The sequence below is a fragment of the Apteryx rowi genome, unplaced genomic scaffold, assembly GCF_003343035.1.
Source record: "Apteryx rowi isolate R43461 unplaced genomic scaffold, aptRow1 scaffold_404, whole genome shotgun sequence".
NCBI lineage: Eukaryota > Metazoa > Chordata > Aves > Apterygiformes > Apterygidae > Apteryx > Apteryx rowi.
Genome location: NW_020450572.1, coordinates 798,119 through 819,310, shown reverse-complemented (window position 1 = coordinate 819,310; position 21,192 = coordinate 798,119). Strand labels below are relative to the sequence as shown.

At 37.3% G+C, this 21,192-nt stretch overlaps 2 protein-coding genes across 10 annotated transcripts in view; both read left to right on the top strand.

The window, feature by feature from the left end:
* TRAPPC10 (trafficking protein particle complex 10) overlaps nt 1-7,594 on the top strand; it is a 45,637-nt gene extending 38,043 nt beyond the window's left edge. For 5 of the 6 annotated variants that reach the window (XM_026075471.1, XM_026075468.1, XM_026075467.1 and 2 more), the window contains exons 19-23: nt 412-538; nt 1,357-1,527; nt 2,794-2,971; nt 3,415-3,609; nt 4,440-7,594. In XM_026075471.1, coding sequence (XP_025931256.1) covers nt 412-538; nt 1,357-1,527; nt 2,794-2,971; nt 3,415-3,609; nt 4,440-4,678 — 910 coding nt within the window. In that variant the 3' untranslated portion in view covers nt 4,679-7,594. Of the gene's footprint in view, nt 1-411; nt 539-1,356; nt 1,528-2,773; nt 2,972-3,414; nt 3,610-4,439 lie in introns of those variants that run through there. The other variant, XM_026075472.1, reaches the window with a different exon arrangement.
* LOC112970746 (periodic tryptophan protein 2 homolog) overlaps nt 7,331-21,192 on the top strand; it is a 20,201-nt gene continuing 6,339 nt past the window's right edge. Inside the window, exons 1-16 of one of the 4 annotated variants that reach the window (XM_026075476.1) lie at nt 7,331-7,418; nt 7,977-8,089; nt 8,619-8,764; nt 8,861-8,955; nt 9,307-9,406; nt 10,487-10,630; nt 11,072-11,207; nt 11,776-11,996; nt 13,123-13,266; nt 14,028-14,098; nt 15,161-15,297; nt 16,452-16,600; nt 17,278-17,425; nt 18,647-18,797; nt 19,129-19,309; nt 20,291-20,438. In XM_026075476.1, coding sequence (XP_025931261.1) covers nt 8,754-8,764; nt 8,861-8,955; nt 9,307-9,406; nt 10,487-10,630; nt 11,072-11,207; nt 11,776-11,996; nt 13,123-13,266; nt 14,028-14,098; nt 15,161-15,297; nt 16,452-16,600; nt 17,278-17,425; nt 18,647-18,797; nt 19,129-19,309; nt 20,291-20,438 — 1,836 coding nt within the window. In that variant the 5' untranslated portion in view covers nt 7,331-7,418; nt 7,977-8,089; nt 8,619-8,753. Of the gene's footprint in view, nt 7,419-7,841; nt 7,892-7,976; nt 8,090-8,125; nt 8,425-8,618; nt 8,765-8,860; nt 8,956-9,306; nt 9,407-10,482; nt 10,631-11,071; nt 11,208-11,775; nt 11,997-13,122; nt 13,267-14,027; nt 14,099-15,160; nt 15,298-16,451; nt 16,601-17,277; nt 17,426-18,646; nt 18,798-19,128; nt 19,310-20,290; nt 20,439-21,192 lie in introns of those variants that run through there. The other 3 variants (XM_026075474.1, XM_026075475.1, XM_026075477.1) reach the window with 3 other exon arrangements.

Sequence of the window (21,192 nt, the reverse complement as noted above, 5' to 3'; positions counted from 1 at the left end):
TAAGGAAGTATCTGAGATGTAGTGTATAAGAAGTTTTTTTTTTTTAAGTCAGGGTTTTGCTGTCTTGCAGCTTCCCACTGGAAGCTTGTTTATTTCCTCTGGTGCACTTTCCTAGCAATAAAACAAATATGTGGTTTCAGCCATTTTGGAAATAAGACCGCAAGATAAACCAGGCTAAACTATTTCTGTGTAGTTATTGGGTTTTATTTAATATGCGAGAGAGAATGTTTTACAGCCTTATTTCTTCACACTCCTAAATATAGTTATTGAGAAAAGAGAGAAAGAAATGACCTGCCATTCTGTTTTTGCTTGAGTTGTGCACTTTGGAAAGAATGCTATGGACATGTACTCTTAAGCGTAATTGTTCAAATTTGCTATGTAATTCAACAAACCATTTATCTTGTTTTTCAGGAAATACGTGCAAGTCTGTGTACAGAATTTGTCAGAACTCTGTTTCCAGCTTTCAGACAACAGCCTAAAAAATTCTGCTAGTTGTGCAGATTTGCGGCTGGTACCTCTGAACCCTGAATCTCAACAGGTAAAGACTCTCTTGGTGGTATATGAGCTCACTGATAGGAGAGCTAGGTATGAAACTTCTTGTTAGTGAAATTATTAGCACCTCTGCATATATGTTTTGCAATAAGTACAGCTGATAATTGATATTTTTGTCAGATTTTTGCAGTCCTTAGACAGTAACTTTTATTCTTAAAGATGTTTTGGGGAAGCATTTACATCCACAGATCTCAGATCAAATTCTAAAACCTGCACAAATGATTAGATAAGTTTCCAAACTCCTCCTTTTGCCTCTTGCAAAGAACCACATTCCAATCGGTGTTTCAAAAGAATGCATTTCACTTCATACCACATTTAGACCAGGCTTAAAGAAACTTCAGGAAACTGTTTGGGCACTTAACCTGAGTCAGATTTACAGTAGCATGGCCATTCCATCAGTTTCTTTGAACCTGGTCTAAACGTGGTAACAGGTTGGTCTTTCTTGGTGACTAGGAAAATGATATGCAAACGTACTTCAGCTCTCTCTTACCTTTGACTTTTGAATAAAATATTTTTCCTAGTTGTTGAATGTGAAATGTTTTCTTCTGAAACACTGATTCTGACAGTAAAATGTCTCACTCTTTTTAAGTCTTGGACAGCACACATCTAATTGAAAGATTTCACTAGCAGCTAATGGTTTTGGTTGCATATTTTCACTGAATTTATTTTATACTGAAAAGATTTGTTTTGTTTTATAAACTCTAATGCCAGAATAGACATACGCATGTGAACATGTATTTCTACTTTTTTGTTCCTCAGAGAGGAGGGAAAGAGCTGATACTATGAACAAATATTCTCTTTCAGGTCATATACAGTAAGCAATCAATATTCTTTGTATGGGAATTGAAGTGGACAAAAGAGCTTCCCCTGTCCTTGCAGTGCCTGTTTTCAGTCAGCTTTTGTCCAGCTACCTCTGAAGAACAGTCCCTTTCCCTGAAGCCATTCACTTACGAATTCCAAGTGGAGAATTTTTTTGTAAGTATTCTTCTGTATATCCAAATATTAGGAAACCCTATTCAGTTAACATGTGTGAAAGGGAGCAGTCAAAAATATGTTTAAAAACTTCTGTTTACATAATGAGATTGATACCTATAGAGGATTGTTGGAAAGCTAGTTTGTTGAACCACAAAAATGGAGGGGAGGTGGAATCATGTACTTGCCACTGGAATCAAAAAAAGAATTTGTGTTTCCTTGATCTTGTGGTTTTTGGTGTTGGTGGTTGCTTCTTTTGTGTTTTCCCCTCCCTAGGCTTGTGCTGTTGAGGCTCTGCTTAGACTACTGAGCTGCTTTCTGCCCCACTTGCTTAAGACAGCCATCTCCAAAGCAAATGGCTATTTCCCAAAATCTTTTTTGTTGAAAGCATTTGAATTGTTTCAGTAGTGCTTGAGATGAGCTCTTCTAATGAAATATTTAGGGTTTTTTAGGCCATTATCTGAAATGTTTCTTTCCCTTTATGGACAAACTCTCTGTTCCTTTGATCAGCTGGGAAGCTTATAGGCCTGATAAAACCTCTTATTAAAAGAATTCTCTTAACAGTGTTTATTCTCATCTCTAAAGTCAGTCTTGTGTTGTCCTTTTTGATGCTTGGGTAAAAATTAACAAAATGAAGTCTGTCGTATTTCCTTTTGTCCTTTTCTTGATGCTTATTACAAATTGGCACTGAGCAAAATTTTAGGTATTTGCTTACCTACTCACATGCAACTAGCAATTGTTGGCACTTGTATCAGTATCTTTCTGGATATTTTTAGGGAAACTAAACATGTTAATGATTTTTGTAGAAATTTAATTTTGTAGTAATTAAGAATTAGTTCTTTGGTAGTGCGAACACCTTCGTTCTGGGGACTACGATGGTAAGAGTGAAGTAGTTTTCTCCTGTATTACCCAGAATTTGAGCAATGTGATCAGAAAGTGAGGAGTCGAAACTAAAGCTTGTTTAAATAATAAAAAGATTTAGAAGCACTAAAAGGCTGGAGAGTTAAAGCACAGAAATGGAGGGAAAAATTGTGTATTTACTGCTGGTATCAAAAACAATTGTTTGAATCAGATTTGGTTTGCTTGCTTGTTCGCTTCATTACATTACTCATTTTGAGCATTACTTACAACTGAACCTTGTATTAAAAAGATGTAATAGGATGTGGATGTTAAACTTGCACTTTGTACTGTATCAATTGTCCAATTTTCTTTAAACACAAATAAAACACCCCTTTTTTCTTGATAACAGCACTGTTTTCTTCCTGACAGACATTGTATAATGTGAAAACTGAAATTTTTCCCCCGTTGGGGGCAGAGTATTGTAAAACAGGCTCACTCTGCTCTTTAGAGGTGTCCATCACCCGTCTTGCGGACCTCTTAGAAGTTGACAAAGATGAAGCCTTAACAGAGTCGGATGGGTATTGTACAACAAAACTGATGTATGAAGGTAAGAATGTTTTTCTTGATATAACTCTTAAGCATGTTGAAAAGATTCTCCAGTTTTTTGTTTTGATAATGACATCTGCCAGACCGTCCAGGGCCATTGTCTTGTATTGTGTATATGGCTGCTCAGTAAAGCAGTTCTCATTTCAGTAGTCTGAGAACATATACATGTGTGTATATATATATATWTTTTTTTTTCCTCACTAATCTCTATACTAAAGTGGAATATAAATACTGTTTGGGCTGGACAGATGCTTCCTTGAGGCTGAAGTATATTGATCCCTTTTGGGTAGGGCTGGTTTCTTACTTTGCACAGCTGTTCGCATACAAAAGTCTGTGAGCTTCTAGATATTGTGAAGATACTGATTAAAGAATGTTCTAAAACTATACTGAGGGTTCTCCATTCTCAAAAAAGATTCTTATAGTATTTTCTCTCTATTTTTGCAGTTGTTGACAACAGCAGTAACTGGGCAGTCTGTGGAAAAAGTTCTGGAGTGATATCTATGCCTGTAGCAGCTCGAGCAACTCACAAAGTCCACATGGAAGTGATGCCGCTCTTTGCTGGATATCTACCCTTTCCTGATGTCAGATTATTTAAATACCTCCCTCATCATTCTGCTCACTCCATGCAACTTGATGCTGGTAAAGCTATCTTGACTACATGGCTACTTATAGAAATGAATCTGCTTCTTCCATGTCCTTGTGTAAAGAGGAAAGCAAGGAGAGGAAGTGCATTAACTAAGTACTTTTAGGTTCTTTTGTTAATTTCATTTCACAGTTCTGGTTGAAATTTACAGAAAGCTGCTCTAACAGGAATATTGAATTCAGGTTGTAGCCTTACTCTGTGAGAGGGAATAATAAACTAATTGTTTTCTTATATATCCTTTAAAGATCCTTTATATATCCTTATCCTTTGCATAGTTATCACTGAATTCATAACCAAGTGAAAATTCACTTGATAACCCTCAAGAATCCTGAGGTTTCATTGTTTGTAAATTGCACATCTACTGTGTCTTCATTAACTTTGAAAAATTTTCCCAGTTGTTGGAAGGATTAAGTAGGAAATAGAAGAGCTGCCGAAAACTTGTGGCATGTAAACCAGATTAGATCAAGAGTTTAAATTACTACAGCCACCTAGAGTCTTCATTGGTATTGTTGAGCAGCTCCATAGCTGTAGTGAGAACTCACTCATGCAAACAACTTTCCATTTGTTGGCTGAGCTCTGGTAACTGCCAGTGTGCACTCTAGCCTGTGACAAATGTGAGATAATGCCACTTAAATTTTCCTTAAATGTGGCAGTGTGAACTATATTGGTTTCTGCTGCTGGTCAAAAGTGTGCACAAACCGTTAATTCAACTGAAGTGATGAGTAAGTGTTAATGTGGTAAGCTGACTGTGTGTCTTAGCTCTGAAATAGTTTTAAGTCATTTAATCACTTCAAAGAATTAATTTGTGGAGTTTTGTTTTAAACAGATAGCTGGATTGAGAATGATAACTTATCTGTGGACAAGAATGTAGATGATCAAGCCGACAGCAGCAGCATAAGGAGCAGAAGTAGCTTGCATTCTGCAGCTAGTGGGGAACACAAAGGTTTGCCAATGCCCCGTCTACAATCCTTTTCATCTGGTCAGGTCTTCAACTGCAGCACCGGTATGCAAATACTTGTTGTTCCCAGCAAGGACGACCATGTTCTGGAAGTCAATATCACATGACAACTTGGCATAAAAACAAAGAAAACAAAAACCTTTAGAAACTGGATATGAAAGCACTTTAAAGGGTCATGACCTGATTAGTCTTTGTAGTAACATTCTAACTCTAAGCAGACCTATGGCACTCAACACTTACTGGCCATGGAAGCACCAGACAATTGTATCAATTCAAATGTACAGTGAAGCTTGTGTCAGCTAGTTTATATTGCCACTTTAGTATGTTTTGTGTAAGCTATTGGGTTTTTTCCCTTCAATCACATCCTGCTGGTAAAGATGCTTGCTGCAGTTGGTCCTTTATGTAACTTGAGCAGCCTCCAGTTTTGCTGTTTTTAAAAAGCCTGATTTCTGTTCACAAAAATTTTTTCAGGTTGACATACAGTAAGCCTTGCAATGTGGCTATAATTGACTTGTGTGTGCCTTTCCAGTCACACGACTGTCTGGTTTTCTGGACCAGGGTAGCCTTCAAAATTTCTGAAAAATAAGGTGTGATTCTGAATCCCACAGCATCTAGAAGATGTCAAAGATTATATATATTTTTTCTTGAAGACTTSCTTAATGTCTTCTGTGCATTGGGATATAGGAATTACATTTGCCCCAAGAGACCCTGTAGAACCATCCCAGGCCATTTACTTCTGCCATACCTCTTGAAGATCATGGCCCTTGAACTTAAACCAGTGGCATGACATGTGTGTAAATGTAGTGAATGCTCATGGGACCATGTTTTTTCCCTAGTGACTTAAATGAGCAGGTGAACATAGTATCAGATGCATTTTACTATGTGCTAGCTTGTTTTTTTTTTAACCAAAGTTGTTTTTTCCCCAGTTTCTCCTGCCCTAATTAGTGTTTACTTGTTGGACTGCAGACCTTTTTTTTCCCCCCCCCCCACCTTATTTCCAGACTTTTTGAAAGTAAATAATGCCATTTAAAATGAAGTTTACTTCACTGCTTTCAGTCTAGATAGGGAGAAGGATTAAGGTCCTAGAATTAAATCTCTTCTGGTCCAGCAAACTGCAGTCATACCATACCAACTGATTATTTTTCAGTTGTAAATTTTAATGTACATATGGTTGACTATTTAAATAAAGTTACAAATTAACTGATGTATTGTCTGTATAAGTTGCACCAAAAATCAAGGATAAAATAAATGTGTGTTTTTATGTTGTGAAAGTCACAGCTTGTAAATATGTGTAGTGTTTTAAACCTTTCCCAGCTCTCAAAAGCTCTGTATTTTTGTATATATATATATATATAGATATAGATATATATAGATATTTCTCTGGAATTCACAGCTAAAGATAGGGGGGAGGGTTAAGAGGAAGGGAGAAAGTCAGCATGAACTGGTGTGTCCAGGCGATTTGTGGCCTCTTTTTGGAAAAATTCTATTCTGAGCCTTGAAGGAATAACAAGAATTTCTGCAGTTTAGTAGATCCTTACTGCAACTCAGCATAGGGCAACAAAAACAAAATCCAAATATTTGAACCCCTTCTCTTTTGTTTAGCAGCTGCCTGCTTTGTTTTCATGCTTTCTATATATTTTAGAATTTAGTCAGTTGGATGATATAATTATCTGACATCTTGGATTTTTAAGTAATAATTTACAGTTTTTTCCACCCATGTACCAGTGGGTATAATAACTTGCTCACTGATGTGTGACTTTTTTTTTCTTTTAGCAACATTAATTCTTGTCATTGAAGTCTTGTATTTAACTTCCATCTTTTGCGTACTTAAATGCATGGAAGAACTATTCCTATAAACAACCCTAACTGAATAAAATTCTATAATTATTTTGAGGCTTTCCCCTTCACTGAGTAGACATGTGTCACATAGGTTGTGTGGGTTTTTTTTGTTGTTTTTGTTTTTTTTTCCGGGTGGCTCATCCTCTTGCTTAGTTCTTACCAAAGAAAGATACTGTTAGAATTTAATGATGATTATTTGGCTTCCTGACTTCCCAGATGAGTTTCCTTTATTAGCATTTAAGTGTCTTGGCTATCTGTTCCAATTTTTAAATTGGGGTAAAAATTTCAGTATGATGTGACACTTAAACAGTCAACCTTCATCACAAAGGCTTAGTGTAATTGTTACTGATTAGAGGCCAAACTTCTGCATTCATGATGGAAGAAAGAGGTTGGTTTTATATAGGGAAGCTTGCAGATGTAGCATAATTGTGAAACAAAGTTAAAACGTGTAACTTAATTTCATTATTTATATCTGAAATGTAAATATAAAAAAGTGTAAGAAAAAAAGTGTAATTTTTGTGAATGTTGCAGATTCACCTGTGACTGGAAAAATTACAACTTCTAATGTCCTGCTTCTGATATTGAAAATTGTGCGTTTAATGTGAGAATGACCTTTTCTACTTGCAGTTCTATAATGTTGCATTGTCAGGACACTCCACAGAGGAAATCTGTCCCATATCAAATATCTGTCAATAAAAATAAACGTATAAAGAAGTGGGGAGCTGCTCATCAGACAGGTTTTCAGTGACTCAGGTTTGCTAAATTATAAAGGGAAGAAAAAAAATCTTTTCCAAAAGAATGGCAATTAAATTGAAAGCAAGAATCCTGCACTTGTCTAAATACTTAAATCTGGATAGCTATATAACGTTAGACCTGCTAGTTGAAAACGTTATCATTATGCATCTTCTTTCTGTGAAGGAATGCCCTTTCTCTGTGGAAATCATAACACTTTATCCTGGATGAAACCCAAAGCATCATATGACTGCTGCGATTTTCTGACTGGAAAAGGTAACAAGTTAGTGACTTTGACACTGCAGGTACTATAACTAATTCCATTTTCATGGTTTACTATTAAATCATTTTTCACATTGTTCTGTAATATACTGTTAGACGACACGCATTGTATTAAGATTGTTTAATGAAATTGTAAGCGTTACAGTTCTAAATATACATGTTTTAAAAAAGAAACCCAACTTCTCTGCTGCGCTGTCTCCGCTTTCGCTGTTGTTGGAAGAGGCGGTTATGTTGTGTCCTGTTTTAGCCGAAAACCGCTCTAGCGGATAAACACTTTAAGCGCAGCGGCCCCCTACCCTCGGGGCGGCCGGTGCCGCCTTGCCCCCGGCGGCCGCCCGCGCATGCGCGCTGCCGCCAGTGCCGCCCGGCGCGCCTGCCGTAGCGGCCGGCGGAAGGGGCGGAGCGGGCGCGCGCGGTGCTCACGTGGGGCGGCGGTGGCAGCAGCAGCCATGAAGTTCGCCTACCGGGTGAGGGCCGCGGCCGGGGGCTGTGGGCCTCTGTCCCCCTCTCCCGCCTTTAACCCTTCTCCTCTTTTTTCCCTCCTCTGCGCAGTTCTCCGGCCTGCTGGGCACCGTGTACCGCCGCGGGAACCTCAGCTTCACCCGCGATGGCAGCGCCCTCGTCAGCCCCGTCGGGAACAGGATCTCCCTCTTCGACCTGAAGAAGTCAGTGAGCCCCAACGGCTACTTCCTCCCCCCCCGCGGCCCCAACGGCTTCCTCCTGCCCTCTCCCACCCKCGGCCGTGCGTGGGGGCCCGCCTCAGCGCTGCGGCCCAGCCCCAGGGCTCCACTGAGGCACCCCGCGCTGCGGGCGGGGGGAGGGGGAGGCAAAAGTGCTTCCTGCGCCGTCGGAGCCCACGGGGCTCAGTCCTGTGCGGTGTGGAGGCGGAACTGGGAAGGGCTGGCGTTTTCAAGGACCGTTTGCCTTCCCAAAGTGTCCTGAAAGGTTTCAGGCTTAGTGTTAAAGGCTGGATGGAGCTCGCCTGTCAGACTGTCAAGAGGTATTGCAGAGTGCTGATTTTCTATGTATAAGTCTATGAGAAGAATAATGTAAGTGTGTGAAGCCGCATCTTGGAAACATGAGGGAAAAACATGTTGTATTTAATTTGGTGGCATTGTTTCCTTGTATTCTTCTAGCTTGTATTACGTCTCATAAATGGGAAAACCTAGGTCTGTTATCTGCCTTTTCCTATAGGCCAGCACTTTGACTGACACTTGTTCTACTGGAATTCTGGTTAGGAGTCTCTCACTTGCATACTTGGTGTTTAAARGGTTGTGACAGTTGAATACTTCAATACAGTCTTGAGGGTTGTACATCTAAATTGATTCAATGGCTCTAAGGTAGAAATCAAACTGTACTTCATTGATACTAAAGACAACAACTGTTGCTTCTACATCCTTGTACCCAATTTATTTTTATCTGTCTCTTTCTTGCAGTAATAAGTGTGAAACACTCCCATTGGCTACACGGCACAATATCATGTGTGTGGGGCTCTCTCCAGATGGAAGTCTTGCCATACTAATTGACGAAGGTATTTGCATAAAGGAGGTATTTGCTTTCTAACAGGTGAAGAAAAAAACATTCTGAAGAGGAAAGTATGTATTGCTAGGTACTCAGCCTTAACACAAATTAAAAAACGCTCTGCTTTAAAAATTATGTTAGACTCTTTGAGAAAGGTATCTTTACTTACAGAACCTGGCTTTTTAAAATGTAACTTATAATTCTGATTATATTTTTTTTCTTCTCAGTATTAAGCACACTGTCTTGAAAAGGTTCTGAGAGGGTACTTTTTCTTAACAGAAATAAAAAGCTAAACTTGCTAGGGTTCTGCATTTTTGGGAACTGAATAATTTCCGTGATCTTTTCTTTTCTGCACTTACAGAGGGAGCTGCCTTGCTTGTCAGTTTAATCGGTAAATCTGTGATACATCACTTCCATTTTCACAAGCCAGTACATAGTGTCTGCTTTTCCCCTGATGGCAAGTAAGTGACATGCACATGTTTTAGAACAAACCAACAGAAGTTACCTCATAAACTAGTTGTAACTAATCAAAAGACTCTGACTAATTAGGGAATGATATTTGTTAATTCATGTAGGGGAGATTTCAAGCTGGGCCAGGGCCAATGTTTCTGTAAAACTGAGAGGGCAAGAGGAGAGGAGTAGTGAAGCTTGGGAATCAGACCCTGGCTCGAAATTTGTCTTTCACAGGTGCTCTCTACAGAGGAACTCTTAGAAACTTAGAAGCTTTGCTATATCTCCTAACGGTTCTTCTGTGTTGTGGGGAAGGTGTAAGAGCCTGCTTTGGAACAGTCAGTGCTGCAGAGTTGTGTGAAGGCACTCAGAGAGGTGCAGTTTCACTGCTGACTTGGGTTAGTTTGAGGTCACTCTGCTGCTGAAAGGGCCATCCTTCTCTGAACTGAGTCCTTGTCATGTCCCTTGTATTGTGGCTGCATGGTCACTGAGCCAAAGCGTAGCAACGTGAATGTTAGACATGACAAAATTGTGAGAGAAAAAAGTGCAGAGTGCCCCCTTTGGCACCAGCCCTTAGCTTGATTGACTTAAGCTCATTGTGTAACCCCAGGATCAGTTTTTGCTTGAACGTTGGAAGTCAAAATTTCTCTGTTGTTAGGGAATTATATTGGTAATAGGGCCAGATTAGAGGATTTGAGTAATAGGGATGCAGATGCTTTATGTCTGTGATAGCGGCCAATATATGGAAGTTAAGACAGGGTGAAACAGCATGTCTTATTTTAAATGCTTAAACATTTCCTTCCATTATATGAATTAGCGTATAAATGTTTTGTTATTCGACCCAATTCATTTTACTTGGTTTTCTATCTCAGTGTAATACATAAACTGTATCTGTATTCATGAAATTGAGAGATAATGTCTACCTGCAAATAATTTGGGGGTTTTAATTCTAAAGAAAGCCATGTTTATCACTTAAGAAACACAAAACCCTTTTTAATATTGCTTTGTTTCATTTTATTGCAGTGCGTACTGAACAATTGTTTGTTTTAACAGCCTTGTGTTCAGTTCTGCTTTTTTTCCCTATATGACAGGAAATTTGTGATTACAAAAGACAATGTTGCTCTTATGTACCATGCTCCTGGTAGAAAAAGAGAATTTAATGCGTTTGTTCTGGACAAAACCTATTACGGTCCATATGATGAAACAACATGTATTGACTGGACTGATGATTCCAAGTGAGTTGTCAAACTAAAGCATTACCTACTATTTCCTGTTGTTAATATTGTTGTATGCATGATATTATAGCCCGTTTTCTTTGTTCTAAGGTATTTTACTAGCAGTAAAAACTCATTTTGATGTTTCTATTTCTCATTGTCTCTTGAATTAAAAAATATTTTTAGACAGACTAGGAAGTATAAAAATATACATTCTTCCTTGAAAATGCCTAGTTATCTATAAAGGAACATATCTTAAGAGTGTGAACATGGTCGACTCTCTGAATATGTTTAATCTCGTATACTTCTGCTAGAGTTGCCAACTTTAGTTTAGAACTCTGTTGTGTGTGAAATTCCTGTCTGTTTAAGTGGTGACTGGTGTCTTCACATTCAGAATGTTCTCTGCTCAGTGAAAAGTCTTGCAAACCAGTGCTCTAATCCAAAGTGCCTTTTCTTTTGTAGATGTTTTGCTGTAGGGAGCAAGGACATGTCAACATGGGTGTTCGGAGCAGAGCGATGGGCAAACTTGATCTATTACTCACTTGGAGGGCATAAGGATACAATAGTAGCATGTTTTTTCGAAGAAAACAGTCTGGATGTATGTACATAATCATGCTGCGTTCTTAAAGTTTAATGTTAAAACAGTTGTAGCTGTCTCTTTTACCTGTAGATAAGGATGCTGAGTTTCAGGTTACTATTTTGCTAATATCCTGGAAATTAGAAAAAATATAGGTAATATCTCTTTTGACTTATCTACTTTGATCAGGAGTCTACAAATTTAATTTTAATGCCTACTTTTACTTGAATATTTGAAGTAGTGAATGTTAAAGGGAGAGAAGAGTAAGTTATTTAAAGTTGCTTCAGAGAAAAAGTTATCATTAATTAAAAAAAAAAAAAAGTTAGCTGTAACTCAGAAGCTGGTTACCAAATTGCCTTCTGTCTTTTCAGAAATTCTCTGAAGGCAGAGAAGAGTAAATCCACGATAAATGAGTTAGTTTTCCAAATCAAAGCCTCTGGGATGTTAGAGGACTGAGTGAAATATCATCCTAATGATAGCATGCAGACTGGCTACCCCTTCTATAATTGTATATTCATTATAGCAGGGCAGCAGACTATGAAACATAGATATTGCATGATCATAGTAAGTTTGTGTGTTTGTATTCTAGCTGTACACAATTAGCCAAGATGGGGCTCTCTGTGTGTGGCAGTGTGATACAGAGCTGGATGGTTTGAAGCCCATGCTCCCTAAAGATGAAGCTAAGGAAAAGAATAAAACAAAAGAAGATGAAGAGTTTATTGAAGAATCTCTGGGAGAAGAAATTCGTGGAAAAGCCAGTCCAAACGAACAAGAGTCTAGAGATAAGGTTAAATATTCTCGTGTTGCAAAGTAAGTGATTTTCATTTCTCCAAAGTCTAAATTATTACGGGGATTTATTATATTGGGCTTTTTTTCACCCACTGTCACTCTCTCGAAGTGGTATAAAACTTTGCCCAGGTTTTAGTAATTCACTATAAATCTCATTGTAAATGGTTTCAGTAGAAGGATCTGTTTGTCTTACCTTGACTATATGAATAGCAATAACGTTTAGCTTCAGAATAACAACTTAGTATTGCCTAGAGGCTATGAGTTTTTGCACAAACAGATTGGTTAACTTCAAGAGGTGACAGCAGCATTTGTTAAAGATATGTAATCAGCCTGTTGGTATCCTATTTAAAGGTGCCTTTCTGAAGGGCCTCCCTATCTATTCACATCAAAGGACACGTATCTTATAGAGAATAACTGAACTGTTAAGACAGTCATGATGTTTAGCTTTGCTTGAAGAAGGCTAACCTTCGTTGTCTCTCTGGTCAGTGGAGTGAGGGGGAGATAAGATGCTTTCAGGGGGTTGTTGGGAGCACCTGATGTTAGGCTGCTTTTCTGTCTCTCTCTGACTGGAAAGGAAGCCTAAAGAAAGTACCCTATCCCTACCCAGGTTAGAATGAGCCTTTGTGAACATCCCTTCCAGAGAGTAAAGGAATTTGGAATATACAACAGCAGGGCAATGCTCAGATGCTCTTCTATTTGATCATCATGTTGTGCTTATCTGTTTAATTCCACTAAAAGCTACAAATACAAAGAAATTGAGAAAAACTTCATCGCCAGGCATACAGTATATGACTAGTACTTCAATTACTTAATCTGCAAGAGAACTTAAAGGTACAAGGATAACCACTGAATTTTAAAGCAACGGTTGCTGGTATTAGATGACAAAAAGGAAATCCACAGTGTAATTCCTCTGAGGTTAACCTCAAGTGCCTTTCATTGCAAGTCATCAGGCATCACTTCTGATAGATTAGATTACTGTAGCAGTTGTAAGCATTCAGGGAAGGGAAAAGAATTAACTTTTTCCTAGCAATGTAAAATATGTATGTTCAGCAATTTCCAAAATTACTGCTTTTTAGCTTTATTGTAGGATACTTTCGAAATATTTGCCCTATGTTGAAATGCTTCTTTCTGTTTTTTTGATGTGCAGGTATTTTTTCAATAAAGAGGGTGATTTTAATAATCTGACATCTGCAGCTTATCACAAGAAAGCACACCTTTTAGTCACAGGTCTTGCTTCTGGAATCTTCCACCTCCATGAGCTTCCRGATTTCAATCTGATCCACTCCTTGAGGTGAGGTGGTTTTTTTTTGTTTGGTTGTTTTTTTTTGGGAAGGTGGGGTAAGGTGAGAAAACATCATGTTTAGCAGTGAAGGATGAATATCAGGGTACAAAAATCTTAAACATCTATTTAATATCATAATTGCATTTCTGGAAATGCAGAGATATTCTGATTCAAGAAAAGCAATAATCATTGACAGACTTATATAATAAATGCCATACAACTGTATTCCACAGCTTAGTACAGAAAAACAAGGACTGAACAGGAACTCATGATTATTTGTTGGCCATAGATTTCTTTAAAGCTTTAGACACATCACTTTGCTGTCAGGTTCCTTATAGCAAATAAAAATAATAGTAAAAAAGTTTGTTTATATGTGAAATTACCTGCAAATTGCCTCTAAGCTGAAAAATGACGTTTTCTTCATCCCTGTATGAAGCTAGCTAAAGAATGCATAATTTCCCTTTATGAAAAAATATTTTTCTTGAATACGAGGAGTTTTAATCTGTCCTGGCAAGTATTTCTTTATTTGGGATTTAGATATGCTTTCTTCCATCCAGGCAAGATAGTATCATTTATTTGATGTCCTTGAGTATGAAAAAGGATAGAACTTGCTTGCTACTTTTGATTTTACAGAGATATAGAAAGTCAGTAAAGTAATCAAAGATCTTGCTTGAACAGAGGAAATCAACTCTGGTTTCTCAAATCTGAAAACTTATTATGCGGGGTTTGAAAATGCAGGTTTATTTATTGAGTGATTCTTTTAATTCCAGTATTTCAGATCAACGGATAGCTTCTATTTCTATCAACTGTACTGGTGACTGGATTGCCTTTGGATGTTCAGGTTTGTAAATTGGTTGGTCTGTATTCATGGAAAAAAATAGAAGTGGTGGTGGTATGCAAGCCCGAATTCCTCTTACCCTTCTTGACTCCAAATATTAACGTTTTGTTAATACTTTATAGTTTCATCTCGGTAGTATCTGAATACATTAAAGCACGAATCCCTAATGAATTTTTCCTCACAGAAGTCATGTGATCCAGGGAAATACTTTGTTGATAAGGAGTAAAAGAAAATGGAAATGATTACTTTGAAATCATATATGAAATCTCTAGCAGAATTGAATAAAGCCCATATCCTTTGAGTATGACTCTATCCTTAGCATAGTGTATAATATGCTTTCATTCTGTGCAGTTTCTTTTCCCTGGTTGCTGCCGCTTGTATATGGCATTTTACAAAGCTAGCATTTCTGTTCCAGCCCAGTCCGTAATGGTTTGCATAGCAACCCAGACTGTGCCCTTATATGCAGTCTGGTTTCTCTTCTAGCTCATATATTTAGAAACAAAAAGTAAAAAGGAAGAATCTACCATCTCCTTCATAGCTCTTGAGCTTGAGAAATGAAGGACAGGAAAGCCTGAGAGTTACCTTGGGTATTCAGTGCAGTGACCAGTTAGTAAGGCCAGTTGGCAGTCAGATCAGTTACATTGTCTTAAAAATGAAAACAGGCTTTACGTTACTCTTCTGTTACTATCTTTAAAACACTGTTTTGGTTTGCATTAAATATTTTAGATTAAAAATAAATTAATGTGAAAATTAAGGTCTGTATTTTTGACATTTCTGGGTTTGGCTATTTATCAGCATGCGTCTTTGTTAGCAAAGCCACTTAAAAGTACTGCTGTTGTAGAAATGAGGATGTTAAGCCAAGTGACAACTCCTGGTTGTTGAGCAAAGTGTTAACTTGAACTTTAAAATAAAATGATTTTTATTAGGTTTGATTAGGTTGCACAGTGCAACCTGTCTGCATCAACCTTTTTTGTGTTGCCTGCAAGTATGTCTTTTGTGGCCTGTACTTGCTGGGTCCCATCACTGGATTCATAACTTTGGTTAATTTGTCTTATGTGTTTACAGGTCTGGGCCAGCTCCTGGTATGGGAATGGCAAAGTGAGTCTTATGTGTTGAAGCAGCAAGGCCATTTCAACAGCATGGTCTCATTAGCATATTCTCCAGATGGACAGTACATAGTGACTGGAGGGGATGATGGGAAAGTAAGTGAAACAATGTTATTGAAATATGAGCTTAAGTCTTAAAAACATAGAAAACAGCTTGAATTTCTATTCTGTGCAGAGAGCTCTGTTACGGTAACTAATAGGAATTTTTATTAATTTTGTTCCCACTGTTCTTAATTTTTTTGATTTTTTTTCTCTACAGCATATGTATTTTGACTTATTATTCGTGTTCTCTGCAGACTGCATCACTTATGGCTTTCTAGCAGATAATTTTTAATGATTGCAAATTCAGTCACCATAAGCACAGAAAAATCTTAATTCATCTATATTTATTTACATGTTTGTGGTAGTTCCGTGATATATTGGGATGCATGAAGCTCAGTCACCCAAATTCAGCCCTTTTAGTAGTTGGTTTTAGTGTGAAATTCTAATTAAATTCTTTATAAAGTGCAATTTCTAAACATTTTTTTTCTATTATGTAATATTGCAGAAYCTTGCTATTTAACAGAAAAATTAGCTTCTCATGGATGACTTGTCTTGAAATGGTAGGTTAGGCATACAGCTACTGGTTTTATTCTGGAAGAATATTTATTATAGAGCAATTACTGGGATCTCTTGGAACATAAATGTAACAAATATATGGTATCTTCGAACATCCAGTTTTGATGGGAAAGAAAAAAGCCCCTGTTTCATAGTTTTTGCCATTCAGATTTAAAATTGGCCAAAACCCCTAATTCTGAAACTGCAGATTGGAATACTGTAATATTTCTGTTTGAACTTTTCAAAAGGCTTGACAGTTGGTTTTGATTTTAAGCATCTTAGCCATGGACAATCCAAAGTTTGGGAGCCTGAGATGCCCAAGTGCTATAGTACTATAATTTTCCACGAAAATTAACTTTGTTTCAAAAAGTTTTTTGACAGTCTCCAGTCTGATTTTCATGATGTATATGTATCTTTAGGGGTTTAATGATAAAATGTGGCTTTTTGCCTTGCTTGCACAAAATTCCTGCTGACTGAATTGACAGTCCCATTTCAGAGCAATACAGAAAAACTGACTTTGAATTTTAGAAGAACAAACCTATTGTGGAGTTTTAGGGCTAACTTTTCTTTACTCTTCTCTCCTGCCTTATCCATGCTTCCTTCCTAGATTTCTGATGCAGATTCTAAGAAGGCTTTTCTTGTCTCTCTTGCAGGTGAAAGTGTGGAACACTTCCAGCAGCTTTTGCTTTGTCACTTTTACAGAACATACCAGCGGCATAACTGCTGTAACTTTTACTTCCAGCGGTTATGTTATTTTGAGTGCTTCCCTGGATGGAACAGTGCGGGCCTTTGATCTACACAGGTAACTCTTTTATAAAAAAGCTTTTGTGTATCACTTAGTTTTCTGCTCTCATCCCCCAAAAAACAGTGAGCTGCTGATTCCTGGTTTCAAGATCAAGTTGCATGAATGCGAGTCCTGCTTTATTGTAGTAATTAGGAATCCTATCACTGCAGCTTGTTCTTGTGAACAGAATTCTGGAAGAATTTTTTTTCAGACAAGCTGGAAATCCAGTAAGATCATTCTGTGGCTCTACAACTCAAATTGGCAAAGGCACCTGTCTAATTGAACATTTGTTATAGTTTGTTTCAGTGGTTGAGCTATTATAATACATATGTGTGCAGAACTGGATGTGTAAACCCCAAATTATCTAAGGAATGGACATATACTATGTAACAGAAGAAAACTTGTGTGTTTGAATATTTTTGGCTGTTATTTCTGCAGAGTTAATACCTTTTCTAGTCTTGGACTCATAGTAAGGAGTTGCATCTAATTTCATGTAAAAGATTTTTTTCTGTAGATGTGCCTTTTTCTATTTTGTGTTAATTAAAACTTGTATCTCACATTTTAAATTCATGTAGTTGATTTAAAAGACTCTACAAGTAAAATAAAATACTTGATTTTTTTTTGAATACATTGTTAAAACATCTGTTTAGACCTACCTAAAATGCTTTTTTAATATATTTTCACATTTACAACAGATACCGCAATTTTCGCACCTTTACTTCTCCACGACCAACTCAGTTCTCTTGTTTAGCTGTGGACTCCAGTGGTGAGATTGTGTCAGCTGGTTCCCAGGATTCCTTTGAAATATTCATCTGGTCAATGCAGAGTGGGAGGCTGTTGGACGTAAGGACCTACAATTGTTAGAGTGCTTGAAGTTAACATGGAATACATCGTGAAGATACTAAGTACCTTTGGGATTAGTTGGAGGGTTTCAATACAATATTAAATGTATTGTATTTCTATTTAAGAACTGGAGCTAAACCGCTTTATTCACAGCATTTCTTGATTTATTGCATGGAAGCTATCAAGCTTTTTCTAGCTGATGAATGAACACAAGTATTGCTGTGCTGTCTCATGGGACAAAAACAGTCTACTCCCATAGTTGTTCAGAGATGTTCTCTTCTCTGTATTTTCTTCAGGTAGTGAAGAAATTTTAGGTGCAGTCCTAAGATCAATAGAGGCTGTGGACAGTCTTGCTGGAGCAGAATAGGAGGAATGCTTGCTTTTGAACAGGTTTTTATGATGGAAGGGAAGAAAATTTTTATGAAAAAATTCGAAGTTAAATACAGTCTTACTGCTAGCTTGAAATATATTTTTTCCAGAGTAGATTTAATAATTGTGGCACACAGTATTTCTGAGCAAATCTACCTCACTTGCCATTGTCAACTCTTAAGCATTATTGTTCATGTGACTGCAAAGTAGAGGAACACAAGTGATTGATTTATTTAATTTGGAGTAGCTGTTGAATGCAGACCTGAAATAGTATCTCAGCATACACTTGAGTGGATCTCCGGTGTTGGGTTTAGTTCCTTTATGTGACTTATTCTGAGAGGAGTAGGAGCTCAGTGCTTGAAAAAAAATCTGTGTTTTACTTTTATTCACAATTCTTATTAGTATTCTTTCTTGAATGTTTTCAGCTGCAGGACATTCTCAATTCCCAGAGCAATGACTTGCTTCTTAACGGTTCCTCTGGTTGTTCTGATAAGGAAAAAAAAAAAAAAAAGCAGTATTCCTAAGTCTTAGTCTCTAAAGTCTTTTGTCAGATGAAAAGACAATTACTTGGCTTCAGTTAGTTAAGATCTGATGGCAGTCTTTCTCATCTGTGCACATGTGCATGCGTAAGAGTGGTTATAGCTGCCTTTGCAGTGGTAGCACTTCCAGTGAAATTTTTTTAAGGCTCTGAAAATAAAAAGCTGATAATCACTGGTGTATGTCATTCTGCAATGTCTAAAGGTAGACAAGTTAAGCAAGGTTTCATTGTTGTATTTAGCTTTTGTTCAATATAGAGTATATGAATTTTGGTTTCTTTTACCTAATTCTGTGTTATCTTTTCTTCTTTATTAGGTATTATCAGGTCATGAGGGCCCCATCAGCAGTTTGTCCTTTAACCCAGTGAAGTGTGTTCTAGCTAGTGCTTCTTGGGATAAGACTGTCAAGTTATGGGATATGTTAGACAGTTGGAGAACCAAGGAGACTCTAACATTGAACTCAGATGGTAACCTTTATTTCATTCTATGTTGACTATATAAAAATACTATCAAAAATATTTGGAGAATGTCTGTATTTGACATACCCTGTTGGTCATACTTTTTCTTAGTAAACCAAAAGTTGAGATCTTTTTTTATAGTACTCAGCTAATAGCACAAAAATCCTTGCTGTTTATTGCCAGCTCTGATTTTATAATAGCTAAACATTGTGTTTGACCGAGAGAAAAAAATGAAGCTGCACTTCCTGCTCTAAAGATTCCACTGGTAGTTGAGATAGAGAATCTACAAAAATACAGGGTATTTTCTCAGAAAAAGATCTGACAATTAAATTCTTTGCAGTTCTTGTTGTTGCTTTCCGTCCTGATGGCAAAGAGCTTGCAGTTGCTTCTTTGAATGGACAGATAACATTTTGGGATCATGAAAACGCAATGCAAACTGGCTCAATTGAGGGAAGACATGACCTCCAGATGGGAAGAAAGGAGCTTGATAAAATAACAGCCAAACAGTCGTCCAAGGGAAAGTAAGTAAACTAGATAGCAGTGAAAAGAGGATCCCACGTGCTTATGCTTTTGAGTTGTTTCTTTCCATTTCTTCCCTTTTGTTTTTTACATGAGGATTTCAAAGTGCATCTGCTGATTGAATATTTTGATTCTGATGTTGGATTTTAAAAAAAGTGCCTGACTTGATGTCTGAACAGATACTTTTTGTCTTTTGCTATGTTTACCCACTGATCAGCATCATTCTGAGCATCCATTATTTTTTATCACTTACAACCTTGTGTGGCTTGCATACTATGAAGTTTCTCATATCAAGTTGTACATCTGCTAAAAGTAATAGAGCTTTAGGTGGATATCTTGTTATGTAACTATTAACATGTAACTACTAGCGTGTATGAAGTGATTATTTTTTAGAAATGTAAATATGCTGTGTTTTATTATCTGTTAATATGAATGTGAAGCAGTTATAAAAGGCAAGCTGTTATGTGCTGTCAGATGCCTGCGATGTGGAAATCTTGCATTTCATTCCTCTCCTTTCCCCCGATCCCTCTCTTTCTTCCATGCTGCTACCCCTCAAAACAAAATGGAAAAAAGGAAACAATGACTCAAAAAACATGTAATTTTTAGCGATGAGCTCATCTGTCTTCTCTTTAAAACATGCCATGACATTTTTTTTCCTAGCTCTTCTGACCATCCTTAATTTTGTATAAGGTATAGTTGAGAGCTCATTGATTAAGCTGCCACTTATAATCAGAAGTGTGGAAGTACTTCAGAAAAGCTTTTTGAATTTCTAAAGTGTTTGTGATTCATAGTAAAGAACCAGAAGTACTTGGTCATGGTAAAACTATTTTGTGTGTTAAGTATGTATTACATGAATGAAGAGCTCCATTTTTTTCTATAGGATGATTATTCTTCTATGTCTTTACACTGTACTTGTGTGTGTTTTGAGTTCAGAGGTGGCATTGAAATTAACTGTGTTTTTTTTTTTTTTTTTTTACCCCTAGATCTTTTACTACCCTGTGTTACTCAGCAGACGGTCAGTCTATTCTGGCAGGTGGATTGTCAAAATTTGTCTGTATATATAATGTCAAAGAACAGATTCTTATGAAAAAATTTGAAATCTCGTGCAACTTTTCTTTAGATGCAATGGAGGTATGTGACCATGTGGGTCAGTTTTGTTTTCTTTTTTTCCCCTGAGACTGGTTTTGGTATAACATCTTATTTAAGTGGGATTTGTGAATATTTTGTTAAGCGTGGGTTCATTTTTTTGGTATTGGGCAAGACAGCTGTAAGAAAAAAGTATTTCTCAGAAAATAAAATTAACTCCTGAAATTCAGCTAACCAAAGTCTGCCAGATTGCACTGTGCTTGTCTTGAATGTGCAGAACTCTTAAGCATGGTTAAGTCAGTTAGCAGTCGACTTAAAATTAATGAGATAATATGTAAATTTAAATGGCTGATATTTTAAACTAAGCTAATTTTCCCTGGGTGTCAGTTGGTTGTGTTAGCAAAGAAATGCATGGGCACAGGAGAGCATCACTGACCTTTACAAATTGAGTGAGTCCCTGAATATCACCGAATGCAAAACTATGAAGTTTCTTGAAGTGAAGTGAATGATGAAAAGCATCAGAAGTTAAGAAGTCTTATTAGACTTTTTTCCATCTCCTTACCTTAAAGAATAATGATTACCCTAGTGCTGTGGTGTTTATTTTGGGCTGTGTTTGGTTGTGGTTCCAAATATGTTTCTTTGGCAGCAGTGATGGGTGAAGCAGCCTTCATTCCAGTGCTGCCCTCTGTTGTGCTAGCATAGTTCAACATATAGCCTAAAGGGGTAGCAGATAATGGAAGTGAAACAGCTAAAAAAGAATCCTGAAGTGGAGTTGGAGGGTTTAAAAAAAAAAAAAAAA